At 49.4% G+C, this 14,263-nt stretch overlaps 5 protein-coding genes and 1 non-coding gene across 6 annotated transcripts; 1 reads left to right on the top strand and 5 right to left on the bottom strand.

Annotated features, from left to right (window-relative positions):
- Positions 1-675: 675 nt before the first annotated feature.
- On the bottom strand, positions 676-1,707 carry J4E84_003320 (uncharacterized protein; the record flags this gene model as incomplete). Its single annotated transcript, XM_049385933.1, has 2 exons — positions 676-1,559; positions 1,653-1,707. 2 exons carry the CDS (start codon positions 1,705-1,707, stop codon positions 676-678), a joined length of 939 nt encoding a protein of 312 aa, XP_049246810.1.
- Positions 1,708-2,335: 628 nt separating this feature from the next.
- J4E84_003319 (uncharacterized protein) lies at positions 2,336-2,973 on the top strand (the record flags this gene model as incomplete). Its single annotated transcript, XM_049385932.1, has 2 exons — positions 2,336-2,398; positions 2,539-2,973. 2 exons carry the CDS (start codon positions 2,336-2,338, stop codon positions 2,971-2,973), a joined length of 498 nt encoding a protein of 165 aa, XP_049246809.1.
- Positions 2,974-3,795: 822 nt separating this feature from the next.
- On the bottom strand, positions 3,796-5,515 carry J4E84_003318 (uncharacterized protein; the record flags this gene model as incomplete). Its single annotated transcript, XM_049385931.1, is given in 2 exon segments — positions 3,796-5,488; positions 5,508-5,515. The coding sequence occupies 2 exon segments, from the start codon at positions 5,513-5,515 to the stop codon at positions 3,796-3,798; spliced, it is 1,701 nt and encodes a 566-aa protein (XP_049246808.1).
- A 195-nt stretch (positions 5,516-5,710) lies between these two features.
- On the bottom strand, positions 5,711-6,691 carry J4E84_003317 (uncharacterized protein; the record flags this gene model as incomplete). Its single annotated transcript, XM_049385930.1, has 2 exons — positions 5,711-6,548; positions 6,687-6,691. The coding sequence occupies 2 exons, from the start codon at positions 6,689-6,691 to the stop codon at positions 5,711-5,713; spliced, it is 843 nt and encodes a 280-aa protein (XP_049246807.1).
- Positions 6,692-11,408: 4,717 nt separating this feature from the next.
- J4E84_003316 (uncharacterized protein) lies at positions 11,409-11,933 on the bottom strand (the record flags this gene model as incomplete). The annotated part of the gene is made up of 2 exons (XM_049385929.1): positions 11,409-11,789; positions 11,925-11,933. The coding sequence occupies 2 exons, from the start codon at positions 11,931-11,933 to the stop codon at positions 11,409-11,411; spliced, it is 390 nt and encodes a 129-aa protein (XP_049246806.1).
- A 1,153-nt stretch (positions 11,934-13,086) lies between these two features.
- J4E84_003315 lies at positions 13,087-13,195 on the bottom strand. The gene has a single exon. It is a non-coding gene; the product is annotated as a tRNA-Lys (tRNA).
- Positions 13,196-14,263: the final 1,068 nt, after the last annotated feature.

Here is a 14,263-nt window from a genome sequence, read left to right as displayed (position 1 = left end):
TGCAACATGGATGTATACATTGTGCTACGTCCTCTCTGAATCATACTCAGCACCCCTCGGAACAGACGTATACATCATCTTCTATCGTGCATATATTGCATCATACGTTATACTCAGACGCATACATACCTTTCTATTGCGTCAGTCTACGAACCCACGGAGACCAAGTACATCTTCATCATCACATACGCTACCGTTGAACCGGGCTCTGACCCAAGCTTCTGTTGCTGATCCGAAAGCTTCCATTTACATGACACTCGTGCAGATGGTTTCGCGGAATGACAGGCGCAATGGATACGTCGAGGGACGTTTTACCAAGTTACTCACGGTACGTATCTCGTCATTGTAGACCTCAACAGTGATACGTGAACGAGAATAATCAAGGGAACGCAATGCAATACATGGCCGGGTCACATACGCTTGAAATGCAACTTGATGTGAGATGTGCCAGTCTCACTACTCTACTTGACGAAAACGCTCGCTCTGAAAGGGTTGTACGCGTTACCAAGAGACGCTCTGATGGATACATCGCCGTTAGATGGACACAACTATAAGCAAGGGATTTGTTGAATGCCTCCACGGCAGCGTCAGAAGGTACAACTCATGAATTCAGCGTCCTCGTAGCCCGCAAACTGGTCTTCAATTTCCACGTCTACCAGTCTCTACGTCTCCACTCTACAACTTACTCTTCTTCCCTCCCTTAACCCCCGTAACACTCTCCCCACTAAGCATAAAATCAGGATACTCGAACCCACCCGCAAAGCCCGCGGTATGCCACGCGCCACCATCCACAACAAGCGTCTCGCCGTTAACAAAGTTACCCGCATCCGAGAACAGATAGATAGTAGCATCGGCAATCTCCTTGACAGCTCCAAAGCGACCAGACGGCACGGCCTTAGCAACCTTACTCTTAGCATCCGACTTGGACAACCTCGCCATACCCTCAGTCTCAGCAATGGGTCCAGGAGCAATGATATTGGACGTGATGCCCCGTGGGCCTTGCTCAATAGCGACAGACATAGCCATGGCGTCTACACCTGCTTTCGCGACCGAGACGTGGGACTGCATCGGTGTACCCGTGTAATGCAATGTAGCGCTCACAAAGATAATCCGCCCACCCGTCCCCTTAGCCGGCAGCGTCGTACCATCCGTCCTATACCTCCCCGCCGATTCCTTGAGATACGGCAGCGTCGCCTTGACCGTATTATAACTCCCCAACACATCGATATCGATAACGCTCTTCATCGCATTCGGACTGATCTGGTCGATAGTCGCGAGGAAATTGCCGGCTGCGCCTGCGATGACAAAGTCCAGGCTGCCGAGTTCGCGAGCGCAGCGGTCGGCGGCTTCTTGTAAGAGTTCGGGTTTGCGCACGTCGATGGCGCCGATGCCGAGGACGCGGGCGCCGGGGCGCGCGGTTGCGATGTCTTTGGCCATGTTTTCGGTCTTCTCGACGTTGCGCCCGATTATGCAGGCGTTGGCGCCCAGGGCGACCATGGCGCGGACTTGGGCCGAGCAGATTGTGCCGGCGCCGCCGGTGCAGAAGACGACTTTGTTGTCTGGGGTGGTTTGTTAGCTTTGATGGAGAGGTTGGACTGTTTGAGCTGTGGTTGTAGGCCAACTCTGCCTATCCACGCTTATGAGAGACATACCGAAGATGCCATCCCTCCAGACATTGCTCATAAACTGGTACTTCTCCATAGGCATGGTGCGCGGTGTTTTCCAAGCGGGTTCTGTGCTATCGGGGTGTTCGGACAGGAAGCGTGCAGGACTGGCGATGGTGAGTGAGCAGGTGACGACGTTGGGAGTTATCGTCAAGTGCGGAGATCACTATGGAGTGGAGTATAAGTAGCTGAGGTTGCTCACGTCGTGTGAAAGTTACGGCCGCAAGCCCCGGCTGATGCGTGCAGGATACGCGTTGGTGTTGTAAGCCGAGGTACGACTGGCGAGATTACTCTCTTGATGCTTGCGATCCGCCCAGGGCGATACATTGCGCGCATCGAATGCATTTTATAGGTTTGAGAGACTGTGCAGAGTATGTACGGTAAGGAGCGTCCTGACAATGAATCAACATCTTTCTCTCTATAGGGCGTGTAGCCTATGATTACTGATTGACATGTGCTCCTCTTCTCCGCATTCTGGAAGGGGAAGCTTGGGCCATCAGGATTTCTCCGAAAGATGACAGCCTGCTCCGGATGATGCCCGCAGCATCTCCGCAATCTTCCAAGCGCTGCATGCACGTCAACCTGCATTGCCAACAGATAACTGCACGACAAAGAACCCGCGCGATAGTCAGAGCAATCCGTTCTCGCAAAAACCTCTCGGTACCATCACAATGGCCGCCCAAACAGTCTCAATATGTAAATTCGTCGGAACAATCACCCTGGGAATCGCAACTGTAAGTCAACCACCCGCCACTTCACTTCTCCAAGCTCCCCGCTTGAAAGCTATCAGAGCTCCAACCCACGCCTCCATATACCAAACCCCCCAGCACAAACCCCAGAAGACACTGTCCAGATAACTAACACACCCCCTTAGGGCGTCTCAGCAACCGTCTCGACCATCGCCCTCCCCTCCCTCCTCGCCCTCCCCACCGCCATAAACGCCCGCACCTCCCTCATCTACCTCACCACCAAATCCACAAACCTATCCTCCTACCTCCGCCACATAACAACCTTCACCCTCTTCTCCGCCTACTGTCTCTCGCCCGCCCGCTTCCGCCACCCGTACCTACTTTACACATCTATTTTCTCGTTTGTGTCTGGACCCGGTGTGGACTATGCGGTTGGTCTGACCGAGGGCGGGAACGAGAAGAGGCAGGTTATGGAGTTGGAGGCGCAGGGCGATGAGGTCAATGGCGAGCAGGTGCGCTTGGCGGTTGAAAGGAAGCAGGTGGTTGAGTGGGTTAAGACGGGGTTGGCGGGCGTGGCGTTTGCGATGCAGGTTGTTGGGCTTTGGGGGGATGGCGCGTAGAGGGAAGTTATGTTATGAGGGTAGATGGAAGAGCCTAGGGGTCTTTGTGTAGGATCATGGCGACTGTAGGAGATGGGTGGTGGATATACGATACTGGTGTTCTTTGGGTTCGGAGTAGGAGATGCGGATTGCTGCTGGTGTACTGTATGGTTTTGACTCTCCTTTCATCTTTCGCGTGCTGGATACATACATGTTTTTGTTAGCGACTATTATTATATCCCTCTCAGTTCTTCTGAACAGACGAACATTGTAATGTGCATTGGAAGAGCGTGAATGATTGCAGCGTGTCAGAGGCATCAAGCTAGAGATACCAAGTGGACGACCGGGTTGATCACGTACACCATAAACTGGAGGCAAAGGTATGCTGGTATCTTGAATGTGATTCATGTTGCTCTGACAAAGTATGTAAGAAGTATGGCTCGATGATGAGAAACTTTTGCTCAGGGTAGACCGAACCCAGAGAGTGGACCCAAAATCGCCTGCTGAATTGAACGAAAGAAATCGCTAAACTAATTGCTGCTGTCGCTGAGAGAAGAGATCGTTAACGCTGGCAGAAACGCAAGAAGCACACGCCTTGAATGATATTTTGCATACGCCTGCACGGCGATCGCGGCGTGATTCCAAAGTGAAAGGCTACCATGCAGCATGGCTCCGACTTTTGTCTAACAGAGAGTTTGAAGTAGAGAAAGAATGAAATGAATCCGTGAACGTCCCACTGCCGCGTAGACACATTGCCGAATTTGTGGGAACCTTGGTTGACGAGTAGGTAATCCAAAGTCGGTCCTGGGGGTACACGCCAGATCCTGTGTTGTCAAGATAATCTCAAGACTGCTCGATTCTCATGCGCTTCGTCTTGGAATCATCGTCGCGTTTCGTGCTGCGCTTCGGAGCTTGAGCGGGCTTCTTCATCTTCATCACCCTATCGTAGATCTCGGGGAAGGTCGCGTCATCCACATTCAAGTCGGCGTAGTTGGCGAACTTGGATGGCGAAGCGCCATCTTCTTCCTTCACGCGCTGTGGAAAGAGGCTCTGTATCTGATGAAGTTCGTCCTGGAGGTGTGGGAGTAGCTCTTTCAGATCGGCGCGGATAGCTCGTCCATGCTCGCTGATTTGATAGTCGAGCATTTTCCGACCTCGAAGGTGTTCAGCAAATTCTGATAGTATGTCGTTGATTATCTCAAAGTGTTTGTCGACCAGAGCTTCGGTGTCTCTATCGAATTTTGCCTGAAGCTTCTGAAAGGCGTGCTCAACGAATTGGACTTTCGAACCAGAGAAGTGTGACTTCATACGGTTCTTCTGGAACTGAAATCGACCCGGCTTTTCGTAAACCTTCTTCTGCTTCCTTCCTGGAACCGGTGGCTTCAATTTTGGCGCGGCGTCATGAATGTCGTCATACCATTCATTGGTGATAGAGCCAACAAGGTTGTTCTCTCTGCCATCTTTCATGATAGCCCAGTCTGAAGCGCGCTTCGTCAGTCGCTGAACATCAGTCACCAGCACCATCATATCGGTTTTGATCTTTTCCGGATAGCTGTTCTTGTCGTTGTGCCACTTAGTCTTAGCCTTTTCCACTGTGACCATGTTGCCACCAGCATCGTCGAGTTCGTTGATTACGCGCCGATGGAGTTGGTCGATAGCTTTGCAAAATGCTTCTTCCATATGTGCCATAAAGGAAGCATGAGTATTCGCCCACTTAGAGATACCCGGAGTCAGGATATCTGAAAGCTCTTTGTCCAAGTTGCGACCATTCTGAGGGCTTTTGGCGTACGACTTCCCGTCTGGAAGGACACCTTTTCCTTTCATGGCTCTGTTGAAGGCGGCAAATTTCAACTTGCACCACTCTTCCACCTTCATGTTGACGCGATTCTGAAGAGCGGGTATGTCTGCTCTTAGCTTTTTCATGCTCTTGTCTGACGAGTCGCGGAAGACTCCCACCACTCCAGTTTTCCAAGGTACCATAAACTTTTGTCCTACTACCTCGAACGCGTCGGCGATCGTGACGAACCCACCCTCATGGATATCTTCTCGGACTGTTCGTATAATCTTCTCAATCACGGCTGGCGCTGTGATGAAGACGTGATTTTCATAGTCTTGCATGTTCTGAGGTGCTGTGAGAGCAAGGAGCTCTCTGCGGAGTTGGGGTATACCCGTCTCTTCGACCGAGAAATCAGGCTGGTCCTTGAACGTGAATTTTGGTTTCTCCAACCATTCCATGTATTGCGCTGCCGAGGTGTGAATGAGCGGTGGAAGTGTGCTTGCCGATCGTCCCTGCAGCTTTTCTCCAATAGTTCTCGATAGCCTCTGTGCACGTTCTGCTACCCTGTGTTGCTTATCACAACGTTTCAGATGGCTCAAACGCTTTTCGAGCTGATTGCGTTTCATGACTTGTGCAAAGTTCTCCTCTTCATCTTCGTCATCGTCTATTGACGCTAGCATTTCCTGGGTTTCTCGAACTAGACGATTGATTGTGCGATAGGGCTCACGGTCGTCCTGACCTTGTTGATTGTCGGCGATACTCTGCAAATGTTAGTTACGGCTCCATAGCAAGAGTCAAAGTCTTACATCAATGTTGGTAGCAACTAAGCGCACATTCGATGCACCATGCAGATTGATCGCGGTACGTGCTTGTTGAATAAACATCTCGTCGGACTCAATACGCGCCGTGTTGCATACAACGACTTCGACTTGCACGCTGTCGCGGATCTCATCGGCATGTCGGGCTCGCTGACGATTGGAGTCACCACAACCTGTAAGATGTTAGCTTGAGCTGACAGAATGTTCGTTTTCTTGAAATCTCCTTACCAGGTAGATCAATCAACTCCAGCCCCTGTTCGAGCCATTGATTGTAAAAGCTGATCATGACATGATCCACCAAAGGCCATAGACATTTCTCCCCCTCGACTTGTGACATGAACCGTATCATCTGACTCAGGAGCTGATGTTGATCACTCCCCATCATGTATGCAATACTATCACTGTCGACATTGGCGAACTCGATTGCTTCTTTGAACTTTAGCTGGCAAAGCCGTACGAACGCTCCACTCTTGAACACAGATGGGCTCCAGCTTTCCAGGAAACTTTGTTTCGATCCCCATAGGGCCACTAGGATGTCTTCCGCCGTGTCCTTGAGTGCTTCGAGCTTTGATTGGTCGGGTGCTTCTTCGGATTCAGGATCATCCTCATCTTCGGAGTCTTCTTCGGCGTGGTGGAAGTAGTAGTAGTGGCGGCATAGCTCCTTGAACATGGCTTCGAGCTTCTTCGTCTTGAGGAATCTAGTCTGACCATGAAACTTCGTTGGGCCATCTTTGCCTTCTGCATAGTTCTTGTACCTGATAGCTGTGCTTGTACAAGCCTTGCCGGAGGCACCAGTGGGAGAAGCGCCTTCGAGACTGAAGAAAGCGCATAATAGCGTGCTCTTCCCTGCAGCTTGAGAACCAATGAATGCCACTTGCATAGCAGGGCTTCTCTTGACCTGAGAAACCGATTGCGCGGCTTTCTCCACGTGGTCGAGTTCTTTGTCGTCGTAAGGGAACTTGCCCAAACATACAATGATCCTTTGCCCAAACTCTTTCAGCCTGGTATCAATAATGGCTCGAGGCAATCTTGACCATGGTGTATCAGGCATATCCTCGATAGCGGCATTATAGCGTTTTGGGGGTTTTTGAGTCTTGAGCCATGCGTTGAACTCTTCCAGAGTGGGGAAGAGTAAAGACGCCATGGTCTGGATTTGTAGAGGTGAGCTTGCTTCCGGTGTTGGAACTGGGTTGGGTCCACACTGGTGTTGTTAGCATATGTAGTAGATGTAACAGGACCAGTACTTACCCGTCTCTAATGGAAGCGATGGAAAGAGAGTGTAAGGATGAAGAAGGTTGAGATAGGAAAGATTAGTTTTATATGGGACAAAGGTGGTGAGGGTGACCCCGTGACGATAGGCAGAGCAAATTGCGGTAAGAGACAGAGAAACAGCGAGTAATTGAAGGAGCTGACGTGTTAACAATAATTACAGGCAGCTTTCATCTCGGAAGTGAGATTAAGGAAGCTAACGAAGTACGCAGAGAGTGAGAGATTGGCGAATGTGTAGCGACTCTTTGTAGGAATGGACCATAGTAAAGGTAGCAATAGAAGCAATGTCTTAGCCAAATAGAAGGATCCGTTGTCAGCTGTTCAGAGTCCATAGCTAAGCCGGTTATTTCGTGAGGTGGGTATAGTGCAGAGGCAATCTCAAAGTGCAGGTTTTCAGCCCTGGTATAGGTATCAACCACAACAGACGTCTCAGCCAGACTCGACGGTCCTCGTCGCCGTGACATCATGCTTGAGCATAATGACACGTGCCAGTTCCCAGGACATAGATGATTTCATGACGATGACGAGCATCCTAGAAGCCAGTATAGATCTGGTGAAGCAGCAAGTCGAAAGCATAGAGCGCAAGCTAGACACGCGCACCTCGCGACGCGTCTGGACACGGGGTAAGCGATTATCAAATAAGGGCGGGAAGATGCCAGAGACGATTGCTGTGGCGGTCGTGTGTTGGGCTCGGTGGTGCCATATGTTCGCACGATAGCATTTTGCGAACGGGAGTGTTGGTTCAGCGTCGGGCAGGAGAAGAGTGTCGGGTCCGCGCGGGTTACCTTAGCACGATCATGTGATAGGCTAGTTCACTTGTGGAAACCACCCACTGGTCGCCTGCAGCAAACAGCTCGAACACCCTCGTGCATTTCTGTACTATGCCATTTCTTCGCCATCTGAAATCTTCGTACATCGCCAATATAAGGTATCCTGGAGGTGTTCGTAGGTTTCCCGTCAGCACCCAGAATTTAGCGCGAACTATCCACCAGCGCGACGTCCACATCGGCCCCACACTTCATATTTCGCGATCCTCAATACCCATGTATGCTTCTGGGTAACGACGCGCACTGCATGACACTGTTAATTTTCGCGTTCGGTGCACGTCTTGGAGCATGCCAGATGCGGTCACAACGACTGTATACCACCTGGGCAGTGCCTGCACCAGCTGAAGCTTCGAAGAGTTCGTTTGATCATCGGTCTCGGTGTAAGCCGGATTCATTTATACTTCCATGCGCGTTCACTCCACGTCAGCTAGCCTATCTCTAGCCTAGTCGGCGGATCATCTTCTGAAACGCGACGCGACGCGTCCGTGATGCGGTTGGTATGTCGTCCCTTGTGCTTACCCTTCGAACACAACGCGTCTTCTGCAAAGACATTTGTCCATGAGCAAGCATGTCACATATGGTACCCAGTTCTTATTTCGCAAGTACTCTTGCTTCTGAGGTTATCAGAGCCCGCGAACACTCTCACGCGGTACACGACAATATCATGAGCTCGCCTCCACGCTCACGTTCCTCAACCCCAGGCTTGAACGACTACGCCGACGAAGTTATTCCCGGAGGCGACCGGTGCCTTAAATGCAATGCCCAGGGGCATTGGGTCCAGGATTGTCCATTAGCAACTTGCTTCCATTGTCGAGAGAAGGGCCACATCATGGATGATTGCCCTGACAAGGCCAACATTCAGTGCTACGGATGCAGCGGCTTTGGACATCTTCGCAAAGAATGCCCGAAAGACGAATATCATACTAGTAGCATCACGGCACAAGGAGAACTGCGTGAGACACGTCGAATACTACAAGACACGCAAGAACAGCTACGGCGTGCGCAACAGGAGATTAGCCTGCTGAGCGAAGACTTGAGGGAAGCAAACGATAAGCATGAACGGTGGCGCAGATTCGCACAGAGCAACACCATGGATCCCTATGAAGCACTTAAAATGCGGGGGCTACACAAACGTAACTTGCTTATCGATTTGTTAAATGCTGCTCCATGGTACTGACGAGAACAATCAGATCTACGATACACCCAACTACGCACGGTTGACCACCATGCAGCGGAAGCGCAACTCAAAGTCTATGAGCAATACGTACGGAATACCTTCAATCAATATCCAGATACTCTTAGCCGCACGATCAAGATACTCGTACACGACATCCACTTCATCAAGATCAAGGAGAGCAATGGGGATTTGAGATGGAGATATGACGCAGCCTTCGTTCTTGCGAGGCAAATGTATGGAGCACTGTTGAGGTACAGCTACGGCAGGACTCCATTGGATGTTGCCATGTGCCTGGCACTGCAAGCCGCCGATACCCAATTGTGTTTCATCATCGAGGAGATGCTTGAAAATTTCGGAGACGAAGTGGATTTGAGAGAAGCTCTTGATTGGATCGCGGGCGAGCAGCAAGACCTTAAGCAAACTCACGGTATCACGAAATACTACCCGGGTACCACAGGGTTACTAGAACAGCGTATTAGACGGGTCGCATAGTTCAATAAATAGATGAGCTTAGGCCTTCGTCGAAATAGGTCGCGACGGTACTCTCAATATGTACCAGGCCCACTTTCTTTGTAGTGCTAGTCTTGAAGATAACCATCCATGTAAATTTTCCTGGCGTCTTGCACACTGATGGTTCTTATTCACGATGCGTTTGAGTGTTCCTCGTACAGATATAGAATTGAAAAGATCTGCAGCCTACACTAAGATGAATACATGCAAATCAGATAGCCTAAAGTCAACATAGGCTTCAGAGTTTCAGATTTGCCTTTGAATGGAATGACTGTACAAGGATGTCTTGGAACTAGAGCTATTCAGGCCTGGTCTTCGTCAAGGATGGGTCGTCTCATCACTGCGCATCATTACTGTAATGAGAATGACCTAGAGCCCGTTGGAAGGGAGCTTGTTCCTGAAGTCAACACGTAATCGGAGCGACCCTTTCGAGATGCGCGACACTGGATTGGTTGTTGTTGAGGGGTCTGTTGGGGATGGTTTCATGGTACGTTCCCCGCTAATGGCTCTCAACGCACTGCCACATATATAATGCTTCGATACCCCGCGACTCGCTCAGACTGTCTCAATACTTTTATTAATTGCCCTCCATCAGTATACCTTTTTTTTTTACAGCTCCTGCCTCAACGCCAACGACCTACCCAGACACTTGAGCAGCGCGACCATGTCGACTGATGCGAACGAGAAGATGGAAAGGATAGAAAAAGAGTGGAAAGCGAAGTGTGGTGATTTAGAGTATAGAATCAGAGGGGTTGAAAGAGACTATGACGAGCTAGAGATGAGTCACAAGATGCTAAAAAAGGAGACCACAGGGGACGAGAGTCTAAAGAAGAAGGTCTGTATGTTGGAGGACAAGTATGAGGATTTGGAGGAGAGTTATGGGACGTTGGAGATGAATTTCAAGGAGTTGAAGGCAACAGTTCAGAGGTTGCTGGATGAAAGGGAGACCTAGAGACCTTGATTTACCGGTAAATTTCTTCCTACCTGTTATCAAGGTACCAACTTACAAGAGCGACAAATTCAGCATGCATTGTCTTCAACACCCCCGTTCCAAACCCAGAAGAAACGCGACTCCGCTATCCAAGATTCAATACCCGCGTACAAACAGCAGCCATTGCGGCTTAAACAAGAAGACGAAAAACCATTCCACGCGTAAAACTTCGCGATGTATGGGCGTTACGCATATCTCAGCAAACATGCGACGGTTCCAGTCGGAGAGGCTTCCACAAGCTCATCAGAATGGAAAAGAGTACAGCAAAGAAACTTGGTGAAATGAAGAAGACCAAGACTTTCACGTTTACTACGTCATGCCAGTATCACAAGCAATACCATCTTTACAACTCGGTTTCTTACCCCAGGAAATGTCTGATACCTTGCTTGATCTAAAAGTTTACCTAAACACCTGCGTCGACAAAGCAGTAGAAGCAAGCAGTGAGACCATCAGTAATGACGAGCGCTACGTACTGCGCAGGTGAAGCCGACCCGCCACCACTCCACCCACCCAATCTTCTCTTCTTTCACTATCGTTATATCTCATTCAATCCTAAGATTAGTCATCGAAAACATTTCCATGGCATGTGGTCTAGACTCAAAAAGCGAGTATGGCAAGGCGCCCGTAAAGCTACTGTGCGTGCTAGTCCACGAGTGTATGCAGGGAGACGCGGATTCGAGTTTCGCCATGTCCAGTTCATTGTCTTTCTTTTTGCAGCTCTTTTGCGCCGACGTGAGGACCTTTTGTATACTTGCTTGAGAATGTATCTTTTTGCCAAAGTTGTGGTGACGCAGAAGTCTACGTCACCTTGGCGTGCAGTGTGCGAGTCGCTACTTTGGGACTAGGAGACGACAAAATCTTTTCGCGTTGGATTTTTCATGGATATCGCGTATGTTGAAGTATACGTTATCTCATATACTACTTGTTCGTTGACATGCAATGGTGTGTATGCAGCAAAAGGCGATACAGCTTCCGTCATCTCCTAGTGAAGCGTCTTCCTCTCAAGCCAAACCGCCAACCCACCGCTTGTCCGCATCTCCGCCATCGATACCTTGACTCTTTGTCACTGCAACACTCAATCTCACTTCTACAACGTGCCCATATAAACGAAGGCCATGCGCTCAGTAACGGCTACCTTGAATGGCCCATTATCTTCCTCCTTGGCATCTTCGCTCTCTTCCTTCTCTTCCGCACGGTAAGTCAATCCACCCAATAACTTATCCATGTCGATCTCCTCTATATAGCCAGTCTGTCCACCCAATAAATAATCAATGTCGATCAGCTCTACATAGCCCAATGCAAGTTCGATTGTGAACTCAATATGCCTAGCGTGATACTGGAAGCAACTGCGGCAGAGACGTTTGAGACTCTTCATGTTGATGTACTGTGCGGTATTGGGGTCGCAGCCCTGGGTAACACAGGTACGGTAGTGAAGCGCGTTGTGCAGGTCAGCGAGACCGAACGTGGCCTGTGAGCGAAGGCCTATTATCATTCTCAGGGCGCTCGGAGCAAGTGAGATGACCTATTGGTGCAGTGTTAGTCTCCAGTCTGATGTTCTCAGTAAATCGTTTCCTACCTCTTTCCACTCAAACATGTTAGAGACCAAGTCCATTGCCCTTTTGTTGACTCGCCTCCACGCAAATACAGTAGCAGTATCCATTTGTAAGATGATCTGCTGCTGCAACTCTACTGGCAGTTTTGACAGTAAGCCCAGACTGGGCGCGGTGGTGTAGTCGAGTTCGAGAGCATGACAGCCGTTGTCGAGGATACAATGACGGGCAAGGATATCGGGATGAATGACGCCGCGGGAAGTGTTTTCTTGGTCGTATCTTTTGACGATTATGCTGTTTTCCGCCGACATGATGGTTTACTTGACGGAGATGGATTGCTGCGGTGAGATGTAGGCGCCCAAGTGGAAGGAAAACGAACGTAGAAGGCAGTGTGGATCTTAGAATAAGAATAGCGCAAGTGTAATGTGCTTGTCGTGTGACAGCAGAAGGAGAACAGACTCGATTGCGCGCTGGCGTCGGCTTGTGTAGACGATTCACTGTTGTGAATATTTCAATGCCTCACGTCTTTCTATTTGTAAACGTTATGACGAAAGAGCTTACAATTATCCTACAATGTGCACCTTATACAAGGGAAAAACTAAACACCCTAGAGCCTACGTCGCTGTTAGGCCACTTACTTTGCCCGTTCTTATCTTAATGTAGGCTCTAGAGGTGTTCGATTTTTCCCTTAAATAGGGTAGTGGTTTAGAGAAGAATCACTCCGAACGCTTACGCGGCTACTGAATCGATCGAGTCGGAGCACTCCTGTCGATGCTGCACCCATTCGCTCATATTTGGTACTTAGGGAGGGACATGCCTGAACACAGTGCAAAACCAGTCATGACGAGAAGATATGTTAACAACAGAGATGTGATGAACGATCAAGGACACGTGCAGAGGCTGCGATAGAATCTTCCGTGTATATTTTGAACATTGGAGTTGTATTCCCATGGCTTGTAGGATGCGTGAGAATTATATATGGTCTACGTCGGATTGGAGCCAGTGATCAATAACAGACTGAACTTAAAATATTAAAAATACAACGATATCGTGGAGCAGAGTCGCCACAGTTCTGGTGTGCAAATACGGTTTTGTAGAGTGTGGTGGTGGGGTAAAAAGGCTGACGTGGTGGAAATGCCATCCACCAACATCCTCAATACCAAAAAAAGGGCTGAAGCGTTCAAATGAACGCGAAACAAAAAGCTAGAACGTACAAGCCCGACGTGGGGGTCGAACCCACAACCTTGAGATGTACTGAGTAATCGTGTCTGTTAGACCGTGAAAGACTAAGAGTCTCACGCTCTACCGATTGAGCTAGCCGGGCTAGTAATGTTGTTCGATGGAAAGCAGATCTCAAGAAACCTTTCTATACCAAGCAACGGTTTCTTCATCTCAAGAGCATGGTTGTACGACTTTCCAGGATGAAGTTTGCCATGACTGGAAGTATGGTGGGCGGGGCGGGGAGGATGTCCGCGGGACGCTTGGAAAATTTCATTAGTGGAACACCAACCATCTGCATGCTCGGTAAAGCACCACCGTAACCTGCTGGCTATTGGCTATAGAGTTATTGAACATAATACCATGGAAAAGGTTGCAAGATAGGTCACTTTTCGAAATACGGCTCGTTGCGACAGTGAGATCACTTGACCGGAATCACTTACTATCTGGTCTTCAAACTACGATCACTACACGACATTACAATGATTAGTAGGTCACACTGCCCTTGGACGGATATGTAACGATTCCCAGGCGGCCACGAATGCACAATGCTATTTTGGGCGTATCGGCTGCGCCTTCGGTGCGAGTTTACGAGCCACAGCCTCACTCTACCAACAATCCGAATAGATAGTCTCAACCGTTGAAGATAACATCAAATCGTTGGAAGAAGCATAATAATGCACCCGCAGATTGTACTCTCTCAACTTCAAAAGAGATGCACAGTTTGATGAGCTCGGCACTTTGATATATGAGCAAAATTCTAGATGCGTTCTGTCGGTTAGATCTAATCATCTTCGATGAGTTCAACATGCCGCAGCACGAACCGGGCTGAGAGAAATTGTAGTGTGCCCGCCTTACAAGCCGTCGGTACTTGGCGCAGTCCGGCCAGCCGAATGGTATTTTGGCCCTAGCAGGAGGCTAACAGTGTTGCGCATCGTATGGTAGATATATTGATGGATGGACTTGTGTATTCTAGAACAAGGCCTTGGGAAAAGGAATACAGAACGTTGTTGAGAGTATCAGCATGCCGACTTGGCGCAACGTCAGGGTCTCCACCAAATCTCTCCCCACAACGTGGCGCCGCGTAATGTCGCTGCAAGTAGGGTAGTTTGCAGCATTCGCGCGTGCGTGCAGCGTGGTGCAATTTGAGACATACGGCCAAGGGAATCCGATA

This window comes from Alternaria hordeiaustralica (assembly GCF_023758085.1).
Source record: "Alternaria hordeiaustralica strain BMP 2776 chromosome Unknown scaffold_4, whole genome shotgun sequence".
NCBI lineage: Eukaryota > Fungi > Ascomycota > Dothideomycetes > Pleosporales > Pleosporaceae > Alternaria > Alternaria hordeiaustralica.
This window is presented reverse-complemented; position numbering and strand designations above follow the sequence as displayed.